Below are 18,761 nucleotides of genomic sequence, written 5' to 3' on the forward strand. Positions count from 1 at the left end.
ATGAATAACCTAGAGAATCCATAGATTGAAAGGACCCACATATGCAAGGTTCAAGCCAATGTCCTGCTGGTTGGGCTCGATCCTCCTGCTGGGAGGAAATCGTGACTTAAAATAGCAGCAGCCTGAGGCTCTGGGGTGCAATTCCCAGGCCTCAAAAGAAAAAAGAAAAAAAAAGCCTCCTTCTTGCTTGGAGCGGATATCACCCTCCTGTCACTCAAAAAGGAGCCTCGCTGGGCTCGGGCTGGGAAGAACGATGACTGACGGACGCCCTGTCCAATCAGAAGCCCCCGTGCTGAGCGCTGTCCAATCCTGAGCGCAGCCAGCGGAGCAGGGGGGCGGGCTTCCGCGCGCTGGGCCCAGGGCCTTCCTCCGAGTCCGCCATTCCTGCCTCTGGGCTCCGGGCTTCCCTCCGTGCGCCCAGGACCCCCGGGTGGCCTCTGCCGTGCAGAGGCCGAAGCTCCCCAGGGCAGGCTTGGCTGCTGGGCACCAGGAAATGGTGAGTGGGCAGTGGCACCTGGAGCCTGCACGGGGAGGCTGGGGAGGGAGGCCGTCCGGCGGGACCGGCTGTGGCGGGAACCCGACCCCGACTCCGGGCGGCTCTCTGCGGCCACAGGCCTGAGCCCCTCGGGGACAGCGCCCCTCAGTCCCCCCTGGCCAGCCGGGTGGGGAGCGTGACAGTGGCGGAGACCCCTCGCGGCCTCCCCATCCGGCTGCTCGGCCTCTTCCCGGGCTGGGGTGATTGACAGGTGAGAAGAGCGTGCGCGTGCCGCCTCCCAACGCTGGTTTTCCTGCAGCGGGGGGCAGCTGTGGGGCACAGGGTCCTCGGTTCGTCCTAACCGAGGCACTTTTCAGTTTTACTTCCTTTGTTTTCTTTTTTTTTTGGGGGGGGGGGGGCTAGAGGGTGCTTTACCCCTGAGCCACATCCCTGGGACTTTTTTTTTTTTTTTTTAAGATTTAATTAGAGACCAGAGTGCAGCTAAGTTGCAGCGATTGGCCTTGTTATGGTTTGATGCATACCGACATCAATTGCATATTGCAATTCAGGGATCTCATTTGGACATGCCCAAGATTCACCTATGGATTTTTGTTTAATATTGTGATTATTGTAATAGGAAAGTTTCATCATATATATGTGTCAGGGGATGATCACGACTTCTTTTTCTTCTTACCATTGAAAGGTTTCTTGGCTAGATTTACATATATTTAACTTGGTGGATGAATTTGGGAACTGTAGGCTTTGGTTCCTTTCATTCAAAACAGACTGATTTTTTTTTTTTCATTAGTGCATCATAGTAATGCATAATATTCAGGCTCATTTTCTGGTTGAATCCTAGAAGCATGGAATATCATTTGCTCCACTTCAGTGTGCAGTACATCCCTTTTCTCTCTCCTCCTATCTTCCTCTGTCTTCTGTTTATTTAGAGTTTTTAAAACTACTGCTTTAGGGGCTGGGGTAGTGGCTCAGTGGTAGAGCGCTTGCCTAGCATGTGTGACGTACTGGGTTTGATTCTCAGCACCATATACAAATAAATAAAATAAAGGTCCATCAACAACTAAAAAATATTAAAAAAAACCCTACTGCTTTATAGATGCACATACAGGTAAACATCACTGTGATGTAGTCATATATGTACATAGATTTTTAAAAAAAAATTTTTTTTAGTTGTCAATGGACCTTTTATTTATTTATTTATCTCTGTGCAGTGCTGAGGATGGAACCCAGGGTGTCACGCATGCCAGACAGGCGCTGTGCCACTTAGCCACAACTCCAGCCTGACATGGTTATTTTGAGGGCAAAATATTGTAAGTTACTTTTGGGGAAAAAAATTATCTTTGTAATGATGAGTTTTATCATCTCTACGTGGGCTGGGTCACTGAGTCTTTTATGTGCTTCTTGTGATTTTATTTTCTCATAAGTGCATATAATCTTTTTAAACCTGTGTCCATGGGGAACACCACACTCATATGGCACCTATGTAAAACTTAAATATGGTGTTTTATACTATTTTTTTAAACTGGATATATTGTGACCAAAAATATAGCTGGCCCCTAGTGACCATTTTCCCCCACAGTTCATTATTCATGACTTCCAAAGGCACATTCTCTTGGACCAGCCCTGGGTTTCACGTGTCTGGATGAGTCCTGCTGTGTTCCTACCTGTCATTGTGGTCAGATGTGCTGCAATTTCAGTGTGTCTCTGTTTCTGTGGGGGAGTATCATGGATCTTTATTAGCATCTATAGTTTCCACTGACAGATAATAATCACCTCATCTCCCTCTTGAGTTTACAAGACTAAATTTGTTTCATATCTTCGTCAATACTAATTCTGTCTAGGGTGGGATTTCATTTAACATTTCTCTGATTTCTAAAGATGTTGAATTTTTTTTTTTTTTTTTTTATGATTACTGAATACTTCGACGTCTCCTGTATAAATTGGCAGTTTGTTTCTGGCCTGCGTTTCCTTTGTGATTTCTGGTTTCAAAGATTAGAAAAGAGATCCTAAGAGGCAGGTGGGGTTTGAGTTCAGGGAAAAAAAAAATGGATTTACTTTTGATGATTAAAAAAAAAAATTATTTCCCTTTTTTTCTTCTCCTGGGTTATGTATTGTAGGTTTCTTGTCTGTTCTATTTTTGGAGGTTAAGTGGAATTCTAGTTCATATTTATTTTTACAAATAGTTACCTATTTTTTTTTTTTTTTCAATATCTTGTAAGCCCTTTAGATGATTTTCTTCCTTGGGTCAGACTTGGTCTCTGGGCCTGGGTTGTGCTGTTTTCTATAGTCTCCAAGTGTTTGCCCCATCAGGAGTCTGCCTGGAGATCTCTGTTTCTCAAGAGTTCCTTTAACATGAAAGAAGATAAACCAGTTTATCTTCCCAGTTTTTCTGGGCTGTCTTCTCTAGGCACTCTCTTCAATATGGGGGAGAAACTACTATTTCTCCAGACTGACCTCCCCTATACCTGGAGCAAGCCAGCCCCTGTGGACCTTTGAAAATCCACGAGTTCTGTCTCGGGGTGGTTCTGTGTGTGCTGAGGAGATGCCATTTGATGACAGGACACCCGTGTTCTCTCATCTCTACAATGGGGATAGTTTTGGAGGACACAGGTGGACAGTGCTGTCACACGAGCCTGCTAATACCTGTCTGCTGTGGCCCCCAGCTGATGACACAGCTGTAGACACCAGGCAGTACTCATTATTTAAGTACCACCTGCTACTCAATGGATTTTCTTCCAAAATCTTGTAATGACCTTGACACTGCAGCCCCCCACCCCGCCATGTCATCCATGTATACAAATATAAAGGTTAAGTTCTCCTTGTCTGAATTCCAGATTCCAGTTCTTAGGTGATTCAAGGTGGTGCATCTGACTGGGTGATTCTCCTTGTCCTGCTTTTACTCTGTGTCCCCAATAAGAGTTCTCTGCTTTTAGAGGCAGAAAGGAATATATATAATACATAGTATATAATACATAGTACGTCATACATAGTATAGAATATATAGTATGTAATACATAGTATATAATACATAGTACATAATGCATAGTACATAATGCATAGTACATAATGCATAGTATAAATTCATAGTACATAATACATAGTACATAATACATAGTACATAATACATAGTACATAATGCATAGTCATAATGCATAGTACATAATGCATAGTATAAATACATAGTACATAATACATGTACATAATGCATAGTATAAATTCATAGTACATAATACATAGTATATAATACATAGCATATAATACATAGTGTATATAATACATAGTATATAATACATAGTATGTAATACATAGTACATAATGCATAGTATAAATACATAGTACATAATACATGTACATAATACATAGTCATAATGCATAGTACATAATGCATAGTATAAATACATAGTACATAATGCATAGTATAAATACATAGTACATAATACATGCACATAATGCATAGTACATAATGCATAGTATAAATTCATAGTACATAATACATAGTATATAATACATAGTACATAATACATAGTACATAATGCATAGTATAAATACATAGTACATAATACATGTACGTAATGCATAGTACATAATGCATAGTGCATGGTGCATAGTACATAATGCATGGTACATAATGTGTAGTAGATAGTGCATAGTACATAATACATGTACATAATGCATAGTACATAATGCATAGTACATAACATGTACATAATGTATAGTACATAATGCATAGTACATAATACATGTACATAATACATAGTACATAATGCATAGTACATAATGCATAGTACATAACATATGTACATAATGTATAGTACATAATGCATAGTACATAATACATGTACATAATACATAGTACATAATACATAGTACATAATGCATAGTACATAATGCATAGTACATAGTGAATAGTACATAATGCATAGTATAAATACATAGTACATAATACATGTACATAATGCATAGTACATAATGCATAGTACATAATGCATAGTACATAATACATGTACATAATACATAGTACATAATGCAGAGTACATAATGCAGAGTACATAGTGCATAGTACATAATGCATAGTATAAATACTTAGTACATAATGCATAGTACGTAGTGCATAGTACATAATGCATAGTATAAATACATAGTACATAATACATAGTATATAATACACAGTACATAATGCATAGTACATAATGCATAGTACATAATACATGTACATAGTACATAGTACATAATGCATAGTACATAATGCATAGTATAAATACATAAGTACATAATACATGTACATAATGCATAGTGCATAGTACTTAATGCATAGTATAAATACTTAGTACATAATGCATAGTATATAATGCATAGTATAAATGCATCGTACATAATACATGGTACATGATACATAGTATATAATACATAGTACATAATACTACATGATACATAGTATATAATTCATAGTGTATATATATAGTATATAATATGTAGTATATACACATGTACTGTGTTTATGTATGTGTGTGCATAGTACATGTATAGTACGTACAGTATATATGCACTATCGTGTGTGTATATATGCACATGAACATATAGCATGTGTTATATATGTATACTATATGCATTATATACGTAGACGATAGTATATATACATAAACTATACATATATGTATGGTACACAGTACTACATATGCACACACATAGAAATCCTGCTCTTTGAAATATGTATCGCTAACCAACTCCTAAAATAATAAAAAAAGGTGTATGAGTCATGTGGTGTGGTGGAGGGATTTGGGCTTTCCATTTAAACCCAATTCATTTTATTATTTGTTATTTATTTATTTTGGGGGAATTAGGGAATGAACCCAGGGGTGCTTAACTACTCAGTAACACCCCCAGCCCTTTTTCATATTTTATTTGGAGACAGAGTCTCAGCTAAAGTTGCTTAGGGCCTCGCTGTGGCTGAGGCTGGCTTTGATCTCGTGTTTGTCCTGCCTCAGTGTCCCCCAGAACCACTGGGGTTTCAGGCATGTGTCACCACAGCTGGGGATACCTTCTTAGTAATTGAAGGGACTTTGGTCACGGAGGAAGGAAATGTCACAGACTGGCCATTAGGTCCAAGGCCAAATTACAGAATGAGGAGTTTAATGCATTTAAGTGATGGTCTCAGAGCTGTGGGTAGACCTGAAGACATGGGCCCCGCCATCTTCTTTTCCTGCTGTCTGAGACCTGGAATGAAGGGGACCAGCATTTGGTGGGGAAAACCAACTTCTGGAAACTTTCTGGTTAGAGCTTCCTGTTCCCACCCAGGGCAGTGTCTCTGCTGTTCCTTGGACCTGAGGAGAAATACTGGTAAAACTGTACCCCTCACCTCCAGCATAGGAAGGAGCAGTTGGGACCTGCATCTCCCCAAGGTCGGAGGGACCACAGCCCTGAAATCTGGGATGTGGTTCTGCAAACTGAGATATCGGGAGCCTTGATGTGTCACTTCTGAGGGGACAGTTCTAGCAATACTTACTTTTTTAAAGTAATATTTTATTGATCACATAATTGGGTTGTTCCCCTGATGGTTATTCTGGGTTATGATACTAAAATCACTTTCCACTACTTATTTTTTATGTGAATACTAGAAAAATTTTGATGACCCTGGGCCTCTCACCTTCTTACTACTGGACATGGCTGCCCTAGGAGATTGCTTCCCAGCTCAGTGGCCCCTCTGTGTCCACAAGACTGTGTCCTTCTGACCTCATCCTTTCCAGCATTTGGTGTCACCTCCTGTCACTCAAACACAACACTCACTAGGCTCAGCCTGAGAGGGTCAAGATATAAACCGTGTCCACTCAGGACTCCGTAGGCCAGATCCAGCACATGTCCAGGGACAAGGGACAGGCTTTGGCCATCTGATGTGGCTTTTGTCTCTGGAGCCTGCCAGCGTTGGGATCCGTCTCTAGGCCCCTCTTTTCTGTTCCGTGGACCTGGTTTGCTCTGCTGTGCAGGTGCTGGGAGATCTACAGGGAGAACACTGGGCTCCTCAAAAAACAGTCAGTGTGAGTGCACGGTGGCTCCCTGAGACGGGGGCTGCTTGTCATTGGCTGGACCGACTGCAGTAGGGACTGGCAGTTGTGGTAGTCTGGACTCCCTGGGGTAATCAGGTAATCGGCTGAGCAGTGGGAAGATCATTGGAATCACAACTCCACGTGTTCTCTTCTTGCATGAGGGGTGCCGTGGTCTGCAGGGTCTCAGTTCTTCCTTCCCTGTGAGCTGGCTGTGCTTTCTTTTTTGTGGGGGTGGGGATGCTGTGGATTAAACCTGGGGTCCTTCATTACTGAGCTACATCTCTGGTTCTTTGAATAATTTTTTTTTTTTTTTTTTAAATTTTGAGACAGATGCTGAGTCTGGCCTTGGACTTGTGCCTCAGCCTCCCGAGTGGCCGGGATTACAGGTGTGGGCCTCCTGCCTGGGTCCCCCTGAATGTTCTAAATGTAAGGGAAACAAAATGTCAGATCCAGAACCCCGTCTCCCAGCCTGAACCTTTATACATCTGTCAGAATGTTCCTAAAATTCCAGCTCCCTACACACACATTTTTGCAAAGATCCAGTGATTCTCCTCTACTTTTTTCTCACGTGCAATGCTCATCTACAGAAAGCCAATATTTTGCTTTTTATTTTTCTATAGTACTGGGGACTTCACACAGGGTCGTGTTAAATCTGAGCTCTATCCCCAGCCCTTGTTTTAAAAATTTTGAGCCAGGTCTTTTTTAACTTGCCCATAGTCTACCTAAACGTCTGGGGTAGACCTTGAAATTGCAACCTTCCTGCCTCAGCCACATGGGTCCCCCTAGTGGACTTTATGTCCCAGGGGTCTCATGCCCTCTGTGATATTTCCCTGGTCCTGTGTTTCAGAACAGCCTGACATGAGGATCCCACACCTGGCACATCTGAGGTCTCTTGCATTGTCCAGTGAGTGTCCCCCTTGGTCCTCTCCTGTTGTAGAACAGTCTAAGTTTAGGGAGTGTGTTAGCTTTCAGAGAGCTCTCAGGCTATTTTAAAAATGGCTGTTATTAAAATTTATATTCTAGCCCCCTGTGAGCGGGTCTCTTGCTCCATATCCATGTCATTGGAGGACTAGTTCCTTCACCTGTTTGATAGGAGCCATTCCCACAGCTGGGCTCAGGCTGCAGAAGGCCTCCTACTTGGCTGGTGACTGAATTCCTGATGCAGTTGGTTAGAACCCAGGATGCCTGTGCTCACTGCAAGAAGGTGGTATGAGCCTATTCTAGAAAGAAACGGGGCGCTCTGGTTTTGACCCCTTCTGCTTCACTCCTGGTGGGGATTGTAGCCCAGGGAAATACTCAGACATCCATGTGAAGCCCCTCCTTTGTGATCCAGGGAGATTTGCACATGCACATTGCCATTGCTCCCCAAACGTCCAGGTTTAGGATGTAGTGCATTGGATAGAAAAAAGTGAAAGTCCTTAACTTTAACTCTCAGTGCCTAAGCAAGTTCCTGTGGGAAGAACTGGTTAGGTCTGGAGCTATTGCTGGGGTGAGCTGGGAGAGAGGGCTTAGGCAGTGTGGAACTCCCACCTGGGCTGCCAGAGTGGGCGGTGTGTCCCCTGTTAGCTCTTTGGTACTGGCAGGACAGAAGACTGTGTTGGCAAATCCCTTCCAGGGAGGAACTGGGACCCCCTGAGATTTCACTCCTCCTCCGCCCTGGTCCTGGGGAATCAAGTCCATGGGTCTTTCATGGCCACAGGAAAACACCACTTTTCCCCTCTGGTCTTGATGGTTGTGTGTATATATATAGTCCCTTCCTCTCTGTGCACCAGGTAAATTAAGATCCAAACTATAAGAAATTTAGCATTAGATATGCTCTGTTCATGATTGCAATCAGTCCTCCTATCCACTGGGTGGCACTGGATTGGGGTATATTGTCCCAGTTGTGTGGCACATTGCTCAAGTACACAGCCCCCAGAACCTTCCCTCTTAACATGTGCTTTTGGGGGTGCTGGGGTATGACCCTAGTACCTCACATCGTCTGCACCCAAGCTCTGCCAGTGTTCTGCACCTCCAGGTCTAATACCTGCCTTGATGTCGGGTTGTATCGTTCACGCGTACCAATTGCTTTTCTTGATATGGTTGTATTTGTGTGAACCTTTTTTTTTTTGAATATTTATTTTTTAGGTCTAAATGGACACAATATCTTTATTTTACATTTATGCGGTGCCGAGGATTCGAACCCAGTGCCTTGTGCATGCTAGGCGAGCGCTCTACCGCTGAGCCCCTACTCCGGCTCCATGTGTGGACCCTTTTATTGCAATGATGTAGGGCTGGGGCTGGGGCTCTGGGGCAAAGTACTTGCCTGGCACGTGTCATGCACTGGGTTCGATCCTCAGCGCCACATAAATATAAATATGTAAAAAATAAAGGTATAAAAATGACTTGTAGATACATATGGCTGTATCTGTGGAATCTGCTCTGTGTTGGGATTCCTTGATCTTTAAATTACTGCAGTGCCATAGTTTTATAACATAGACTAGTGCCAGGTAATGAGAGCTGATTGATCAGAGTTCATGGCTAATTTCATATCTATTTTAACTTTCCAGCAGAATTTTAGAACTTATTCCTTTGGTTCCCGATTCGATTAAAAGTAAAGTATGCTGGAATTTTGATGAGGTCTTACTCTAGATCAACTTGGGAGAAATGGTCATCTTTCTTTTTATGGTTGTTTTCCATGTTTAATGCTTGTTTTATTAACATGATTTTCATTTTGTACAGTTATATTTCCAAAACAGCTGCAAAGTAAAAACAACAAAAACCAAACCCAAATCATGTCTGTGTGGTGGAAGGATGAAAAATTCCAGTACAGTTATCCCAAAGCGTAATTGAAATATTGGCTCCGTGTCTAAAGGACATAGTGGCTGGTCTCTTCAATTCTTGAAGGCAGAGTTTCTGTTATAATTAACCGATTCTTTTTTTTTTAAAAAAAAATTATTTATTTATTCTAAATGACAGCAGAATGCAGTTCAGTTCATAGTACACAGATAGAGCCCAATTTTTCATGTCTCTGGTTGTACACAGAGTCACACCATTTGGATCTTCATACACGTACTTGTGGTAATGATGTCCATCTCATTCCACCATCTTTCCTACCCCCCGCTGCCCCCTCCCTTCCCCTCCCTCCCCTTTGCCCCATCTAAAATCCCTCCATTCCTCCCATGCTCCCCCATTCCCATTATGGATCAGCTTCCACATATCAGAGAAAACATTCGGCCTTTGTGTTTTGGGGATTGGCTAACTTCACTTAGCATGATATTCTCCAACTCCATCCATATACCTGCAAGTGCCATGATTTTATTCTCTTTCAGTGCTGAGTAATATTCCACTGTGTACATATACCACAGTTTCCCCACCCATCCATCTACTGACGGGCATCTGGGTTGGTTGCACAATCTAGCCATTGTGACTTGTGCATTCTTGATGAATTATCATTGTCTCAATGGCAGGGGACTTCCTGAGAGGTTTGTCCTGAGTTCCACTGCAGCCCGTTTCATGATGAGGGCGACACGGATTGTCTTGAATGACAAGAGCAGTCGTGTGTGGCCTCGTGGTGTTTCCGTCAGAGATGGACTTCGCGTACATAGTGCCCGAAGCCAGTGGCCTGGGCGGGTAGCAGTCTGTGCCATCTGGATTCTCATCATTACACCCAGATGTTTGGAAATTGGCAGAGTCATCTTAGAGTGAATTTTCCAGAATATGTTCCCATCAAGGGAGACACGTGTAGACGTGTCTATATGTGCCACTCTGTGGTGTGTCATTGACGTCGTTCTTACCTGTCACATTTTCCAGGGCTCTTTCAATTTCAGGTGACACTGGTGATTCTTTCTGTTCATTTTCAATATTTGCTAACTTTGCTCTTTGGCTGAGGACTTCCTTGACTCTTATTTTTATAAAATAGACGTTTTGCAAACAATTCAGATGCACGATTCGCTGAGAAATTCTTCCTTCTTTTCTGGGTGCACTGACTGAAGTCTGTCTGTCTCCCTTTTAAACCTCAGCTTTAGACAGATCCCTTTTCTTGCAGCCTTGGAGGTCAAAGTCACCCACAGTGACCTGGATACACCTTAGGAACACCCTAAACCCATGGGAAGGGTGCTCCTGCTGGTACCCAGATTCTGTCTCCTGCCTGCTGAGTGACCTCCTTCTCTTCCTCTGCGTCCCTCTGCTCACCCCCTGGCCCTCACAGGTCTTCCTCCTCAGCTCCTCCCCACACTCCTTGTCCCCTCCTGCCCAGCTTGCCTGACCCTTCACTTCTCACCCAGCCCTTGGCATTGATGGACTGCGGCCTCCTGGCCTTGTCTGAGGTGGCCCTGGGGCCAGGTTGGGTCTGGTGTGGACTCTGGCCCCAGTGTCCAGACGGAAGGGTCCTGCGCTGCAGCTGGGGGTCTTTCCCAGTGGTCAGGAGGCAGTGGTGGGGCAGAAAGAGACCCCCATAGCGTCTCTCCCACTCTGTCTTGGGGAGGAATTCGTGGTCCATGAAGTGAGCCTGGGTAGGTAGCACCATGCCATGCCCCGGAGTGGCTCTGCCTTTGAGCTAGCCACCCCGGGCCTGGCTTTCCCCATCACTCACATCTTGGTGGCCATTAGTCTTCTTGTGTGTGTGTGTGTGTCTGTCTGTCTGTCTGAGAGAGAGATTTTTTTTTCCTTCCTGGTGAGTATGCAGCAGTCTCTGCTGGCTTGGATTTTATCTTCCTTAAACATATAGCTCGGTTCATTTACATATTTATTTGAATGTGTCTTCCTCTGTGAAATCTGTTTTGAAACTTCTCATCCGTGTTGCACTCTGTTGGGACGTCTTCCCCACCCTCCCCCCAATAAATGGACAGTACTTTGAGTATTCTGCACTATAAGCACTTTATTAGAAATGTGAACTAGAAACATCTCCCACTCCAGATCTGACCTTTGAACATGGGACACACAGTGACTCAAAATGACAATTGTAGGATTTTTAAGTTTTTCCATTTTTTGGTACCAGGGATTGAACTCAGGGGCTCTCGACCCCTGAACCCCATCCCCAGCCCTGTTTTGTACTTTATTGAGAGACAGGGCCTCGCTGAGTTGCTTAGGGCCTCACCATGGCCGAGGCTGGCTTTCAGCTCACGATCCTCCTGCCTCAGCCTCCCTAGCTGCTGGGATGACAGGTGTGCGCCACTGGGCAGAGGACAAAGTAGAATTCACAGAGGCAAAGCCCTGGAGATTTACATGGTGCAATCTTGGAAAGAAGAAGCCACAGAATCCAAACCTGGAGTGCTTCTGAACCCCAGAGATTGCAGGTAAATGCCAGAGCTCACACACGTGGTCATGGGGTCAGCAGGGTCCGCTCACAGGATGGAGGTCACAGTAACAGGGTTGATCTAGTCGACCTGCACCTGAGAGAGTTTCCCAGAACCTGGTTAAAGGCAGAGCTCGATCCTGCTACCTGAACAGGGCTTTGTCCCCTGCTCTGCCTCTGTATTCGACTCTGTCCACTGAGCATCTTAGGTTTGCTGACCTCTGAGTTTTCTCACGTTTTGAGGCAGTGTCCTGTGCAGCTCTGTCTTTACCCCACTGTTTTGGGTCCCATCCCCTGTCCTGCATCGGTGTGCTGGCCCAGGGTGCCCCACCTTTCTTCCTTTCGTTGTCCTTGGAGGGGCTGCCTTTTCTGAAATTCTGGCAAATTCCGTGAGCAAGGAAAGGCTCAAGCAATTCTATGTGTGATTTTTTTTCCCCCCCCAGTGGCAAAGTGAAATGTATTTTTTTTCCTGCAATTAAATTTATTTACATGCAGTGTTGAGAATCAAACCCAGTGCCTCACACGTGGTAGGCAGGTGCTCTACCACTGAGCCACCACCCAGCCCCAACATCACTACCTAGTCAGAAGCTGCAGTGCCCTGGTCACAGAGTGTCTCCAGTCTAAAGTACCAAGCCTCTTTGGAATGTGAACTGGGTGTTAGGCCCTAAAGAACCTTCCCCCCTTGGCCTTAGACCACCTGTCATCATTCACACCTTAACAAACATTCTGAACTAAACACAGCACGATTTCTATTCGCATTGAACCACCCTGATCTACATAATGGGAGGTTTGATGCTCACATCAATTTTCTGATGATGCTTCTTGTAGTTTTGGAAGTGGATTTATTTTTGGAGATTGGGTTACTTCCTCAGTTCTACCTCCTACTAGATTGAGAGCAGAAAGGTTTGCTTTCTCGTGTGTCTGTCATCCTTTGGGCCTGGGGACATGTGTTTGTGGCAGCTTGTTGTCTGGGTTTGTGACTTGTAGGGACTACGGTTGGCTGAGGATCTCACCAATATTTTTGCCTTGATCAAGGTAAAGGGGTGTTGGAACTTGCTTCTCTCTCTTACTGTCTCGTCTGTGGTTTTTCCCAAATGAGGCCTGAGATAGAAGTATCTCTGAAGTGGATATTTTCACGGTAGGAATTCATCATAAGCTATTAGAAGCTGTAGGTGAGCTCAGAAAAGTAACAAGATTCGAGATCCGTCAGTTGTTTCTGTACATGAGAAAATAGACACAAAATGAAATTAAAAACAATCTTAGTGACAATCATATCAAAAGCAGAATACTTAGGAATAATTTTTAAAAAGTTGTGGAAACCTGAACATTGAAATCTAGAACACATGGCTTCTTTTTAGAAGATCTAATAACATCCCTAAATCCCATACTTCTTTTTGGGGGCTTTACCTTTGTCACAGAAGACACATGAGAATGTAAACTGTGCAGTGGGTGCACTTTTCAAAGGTGATCACGGGCAGGACTTGGTCAGCACTCTCCCACCCCATCTGCCCACCCACAAACACCTCATCCCTTCCACCTCACTTGCATTCGACCACCCAAGTCCACACCAAGTGCTCAAGACGCAGCTTGCTTGCAGAGAATGTGCATGTCAGGGGCCCTCTGGGGGTCCCCTGGCAGAACTCCATGACAGCCTGGGTAATATAACATGACCTACTGGACACTCCAGATCAGTTGAGTGTGTGACAGGTACAAAGAATCAACATGTTGTTATCTTGTTGACTAATAAAGTAAAAGACACATAATCTCTCTTTTTTTTTTTTTTCCAAGCTTTGGATTGCTTCTTTTGAGTTTGATAAAATTGGGCCGAAGAACAGTTTCCTATATTTTTTTGTTGTTTCTTTGGGTGTAGGAATTTAAGTTGTGTAACAGTGAGTTTAGCAATACATACACAGGGAAAAAAAATCAGTGGTAGAGCCGAGCAAATAATTAATATATCTATCAGAAAGTGTATTATATATTCATCATGGCGTATCACCCAGACATGAATAAAAATAAAATCCTGGAATGTTAAGGAAGATAGATGGAATTGAATGCATGAATGTTTATATAATTGTATGTATACAAATATGTATATATTTATATAATAACTCTATATAAATAATATATATCTGTAATTTACATATATATATGTTATAGATGTAATATGTATTCGTTGTTTTATATGCAGGGTGGTTTTTTTTGATGGACATTTAGATTGTTTTCAGGAAATGGCAATTGAGGAGAGGGCCACAGTGAATTTGGGAGTGCAGATAGCCCTAAAGATGGATTTCATTTCCTTTCGTGGTGGTCATGGTCACTGTGGGTGGTCAGCCTGAGCGCAGTGAGGGGTGCCTAGAAAGTTGGTATAGACCAACTCTGGTGTGTCTTGAGTGTGTTTCCAGAGGCGAGTCAGGAGGCAGGGGGAAGAGCACATACACATTTATGCATTCTGTCAATTCTGTTTTTCTTAAGGACCCTGGATAATCCAGGCATATGCTCAGAAAAATATCTGAGTCATATGGTATTTCTAGTTTTAATTTCTTGAAAAACCCCATATTTTTTTAAAAAAATATTTTAAAATTGTTGATATACCTTTATTTATTTATTTATTTTTTAGTTTTAGGTGGATACAATATCTTTATTTTAGTTTTATGTGGTGCTGAGGATCGAACCCAGTGCCTCATGCATGCTAGGTGAGCGCTCTACCACTGAACCCCAGCCCAATAGATTTTATTTTATTTATTAATTTATCTATATGTGCTGAGATTTGAACCCAGGGCCTCACACATGCTAGGCAAGCTTTCTACCATTGAGCCCCAGCCCAATAGACCTTTATTTTATTTATTAACTTATCTATATGCGGTGCTGAGATTTGAACCCTGGGCCTCACACATGCTACGCAAGTGCTCTACCATTCAACCACAACCCCAGACCCCCCATATTGTTTTTCATGATGTCTCTACTAGTCTATATTTCTAGCAAGAGTGCCCAAGTGTTTTCTGAAATAGAATTGTTTTTTTTTACAGTAATTTCAAAACAACAAAAAGATTACCTGCTCATTGCAGCACATGCAGTGTCTCAGGTATTTGGGAGGTTATTTTGGGAGAATCTCTTGAGCCCATGAGAGGTTCAACATAGAGGTCCATCTAAAAATATAATAAGATGTTCAGGAGTAAATTTCCCCAAACAAGTAAAAAAATTACATGATGAAAATGACACGACATATTTTAAAGATGAAAGATCTGAAAAAAGACGAGAAATCGAATGTTCCTGGATTTGGAAGTCAAGACGCCAGTCATTTCCATATTGATTTAAAATTCCAACGCAGTCACTATCAGGATCTCCGCCTGTTTCTTTATGGAAGTTGACAGTCTGATTCTGAAATTCACAAGGAATCAATCACAAGGGCCCCCAAACAATCTTGAATGAAAAAAAAAAAAAAAAAAAGGCAAACTTGCAGGACTCATGCTTCTTCTGTAGTCCAAACTTGCCATAAATCCACAGTACTCAAGAGAGGATGGTACTGGCAGAAGGACAGAAATGTGGGATGATGGAATAGAACCAATAAACCCATTGTAAACTAACTTGAATGAATAGTTTCTGAACACGTGGTGCTGGAATATCAGATCTGTACATGCAAATAATTAACTTGGAGCCCAGTTCCATTCCATATATACAAGCTCAAAATGGGCCAAAGACCTAAATTAAGGAAATAATACTATGAAACTCAAAGGAAATATAAACTCAATTTTAGAGGATATGGAGACAGAGCGGGTCCGCCATTCTGGTCTCTCCATTACACCTAAAGGAGATAGTGATCTGAGAGGTGAGTCACAAAATGAAAGGGAGGTGTCCTGGGAATGTGGTGAGACCTGGGAGAATCGAAGTTCCTGAGATGAACCCCAAGTTTGCCCTGTGGTTGGTTGGTGCTGTGGGTTCTGCAGGCAGAAAGATCTGGGTTTGAATTTCTAACCCTGCCCTTGAAGAGCACTGTGGTCTTGGACAAGTCACATGACTTCTGTGAGCCTCAGTTTCCTGGTCGGTCCAGTGGGGATGGTAATAATATCGACTCTATAGGATAAAAATTAAATGGGGGCATATAAAGGGCTGACTTCCCTGGCTGATGCACTCAACAATACATTGTAGTATGTGTTAAACGTGATTTTCTGGTTATAAGGGTTTTGGTACATCCCCTTTACCCACGTTCTTTTATCATAATATGCCTTTGTTGATTTGATGCCTTATTAAATTTTAAGTTCCTTGAGGTTACATTGTTCTCAGCACCTAGCAAGATGTCTCGCACCCTCGTACTCTCCAAGAACCAGAACATGTTTACTTAATCAGTAAATCAGGCAGCCAGCCATTAGGCAATTCAGTTTTGTAAAAAAAAGTTTGAAGACTGTCACACTCAAATATGCATAAAATAAAAAGTATAAAAGCAAAAAATCACTGTGTCTAGGCCATGGATATAACTATCAAATTTGTGCTTTAATATGAATGTACACTAAAAACGAAGAAGAATAATTAACATTTTTTAAAGGTGGATGTGTTAGGAGTGGTTTGTAAATAGTGCTTCTGCTGTGTGACTCTCTCAGGGCACTGAATGTGTGGGTATCACCACAAAGGGACACTGTCACCTCTCTCAACCCTGGTGACACACAGGCTCGTTGAGTCTTGGCTGAGCTCCTGGATTACTATATTCCACTCCTAGTGTTGATCTCCCACTTTGGAGAGAGAAAGCTTGCCTGTCTCTCAGTGCCAAGGATAATTTTGTCATAAGCCACCCAGCCGTGGGCACAGTAGTTTTACATTCTCCTTGGATGTGGCTCAAGTGGTAACGCACTCGCCTGGCATGTGCCGGCCGCTGGGTTCGATCCTCAGCACCACATAAAAATAAAATAAAGATGTTGTGTCCACTGAAAACTGAAAAATAAATATTAAAAAAATTCTCTCTTAAAAAAATTGAAAGAATAAAATAAAATGAGCCTTATAAAATTCATATGGATGCAGTTATTTCCACATTACAAAGTAATACTTTTTTCAGGCCATTCAATATCTTACATTTCATTAAATCAGAGAATGTTAATATAATATAGTGTAAACATGTTAATGTTAGGTTAAGTATTTGTATCTTATGAATAGCAAGCTAGGGAATCTTCAGAGGTCAAAAGGAGAATGAGGCGGGCTGGGGATGGTATTGAGACTGAGGCTGAGGCTGGGGTTGAGGCTGGGGCTGAGGCTGGGCTGGGGCTGGGGCTGGGGCTAGGGCTAAGGGCTAGGGCTAGGGCTGGGGCTCAGGGGCTGGGGCTGGGGCTGAGGCTGGGACTCAGGGGCTGGGGTTGGGGCTCAGGGGCTGGGGCTGGGGTTGAGACTGAGGCTGGGGCTGAGGCTCAGGGGCTGGGGTTGAGGCTCAGGGGCTGGGGCTGAGGCTGGGGCTCAGTGGCAGAGCGCTTGCCTAGCATGCTTGAGGCACTGGATTCGATCCTCAGCCCCACATATAAAAATAATATTCTTTTCTTTGGTCAGTCAGAACTGTTGTCAATGAGAGTAGTTTGGGCTGATGTTTTTAGTAGCAAATCCTCATATTTTCAAGTCTGATCCATGATTTCGGGGTATCCAGCTGTCCACCGGCTGTTGTTGCTGGACTGGCCTCTATCAGTGAAGCGGTCCCCATCGGGCCCAGTGTCAAGCAAATCCAACTTGCTGAAGCCCCCAGCTCTCTGAGCAATTTCTGGTCTCTGATCCCATGCTGGCAACGGGTCGCTTGATGTAAGGCAGACCTGGTTTCTCTCTGTTGACGTTTGGATAGCCTGGACTCTCCCTGCCCTCCCTGTGGCCGGCTGACATCTGTCCTTCTGGTGATGAGGACCAGCACTTGATGAGGAAGTTATCTATTGACCTGAGTGTGTTTCCCAACCTTATAGTAAGTAACTCACAAGTGGCAGCCACCTCCCAGAGGCAGGAGTGAGTGGTTAAGTCTTTTGACAAATAGGCTACTTGTCACAGTATGTCTCCAGTGTTTGTAGGGGAACTTGAAGGGCTATGCCTTCCTTAGACACCTTGGTGTGAGCCCTAAGGCCCAAGGTGGATGCTGTGTGAGGCTTCCTAACCTCTGTGAGACAGCTTGGTGTCCTGGGGTACAAGTAAATTATATCACATCTGTTCATTTTCAGGCTGCAGATGGACATTTAGCTGTCTGTCCAAAATTAGGGACCCCAAAATGGCAGAAGCATGACATTTCTAGGAGCCCGTGACATTCCATTGTCCCTGACTTCTTTAAGGCTCTTGATCTTCTGCTTTTGATAATGACTTCAAAATTCATGCTCATTGGCTGATCAGGAATCCCACACGGGGGACTTTATTTATTTATTTATTTAACAAACCTGACCTTTTTTTTTGAAAAAAAATTATTTTAATTTGTTATACATGACAGCAGAATGCGTTACAATTCATAGAACACATACAGAGCACAAATTTTCATATCTCTTATGTACACAAAGTATATTCCCACCATTCGCGTCTTCATACATGTCCTTAGGGTATGATGTCCACCTCATCCCACCGCCTTTTACAAACCTGAGCCTTCTTACGGGACACCTGTTGTCCACTTGAGGCCAGGGGTTTTACTGTAGGAGTAATGAGAGCATTCTTGGTTCTTGGCTGTGAGCAGTCATTCACATATTGCACAATGGTTCCTTTATTCAGTCATGACTCCCACAGTTATCCCTTTTGCTAGCCTGTCATTAACCAAAGGGGGGAAAAAAATTAAGTCCCCGACGGAAGACAGCCCAGCAGGACTTTGAACTGAAGTCCTGTCCCTCGGAGACCGCATTCTTCATCTGTGTGGCCAGGGGGGAGAGTTCAGTGCTGAAAGGCCCCTGGGTTAAATCTCCAGAACCATGAAAAAAATTCCAATATAAGACCAGAGAATCCTTTACCATGAAGCCAGTGT

General features: G+C 43.3%; 1 protein-coding gene across 1 annotated transcript in view; it reads left to right on the forward strand.

The window, feature by feature from the left end:
• The first annotated feature begins 360 nt into the window (after positions 1-360).
• The window catches only part of LOC124108489 (zinc finger protein 676-like), a 31,652-nt gene continuing 13,251 nt past the window's right edge, over positions 361-18,761 (forward strand). Inside the window, exon 1 of the mRNA XM_046466947.2 lies at positions 361-496. Coding sequence (XP_046322903.1) covers positions 494-496 — 3 coding nt within the window. The 5' untranslated portion in view covers positions 361-493. The remainder of the gene's footprint in view (positions 497-18,761) is intronic.

This window comes from Marmota monax, unplaced genomic scaffold, assembly GCF_021218885.2.
Source record: "Marmota monax isolate L192 unplaced genomic scaffold, Marmota_monax_Labrador192_F-V1.1 WCK01_AAM20220418_F8-fsc00249, whole genome shotgun sequence".
Taxonomy (NCBI): domain Eukaryota; kingdom Metazoa; phylum Chordata; class Mammalia; order Rodentia; family Sciuridae; genus Marmota; species Marmota monax.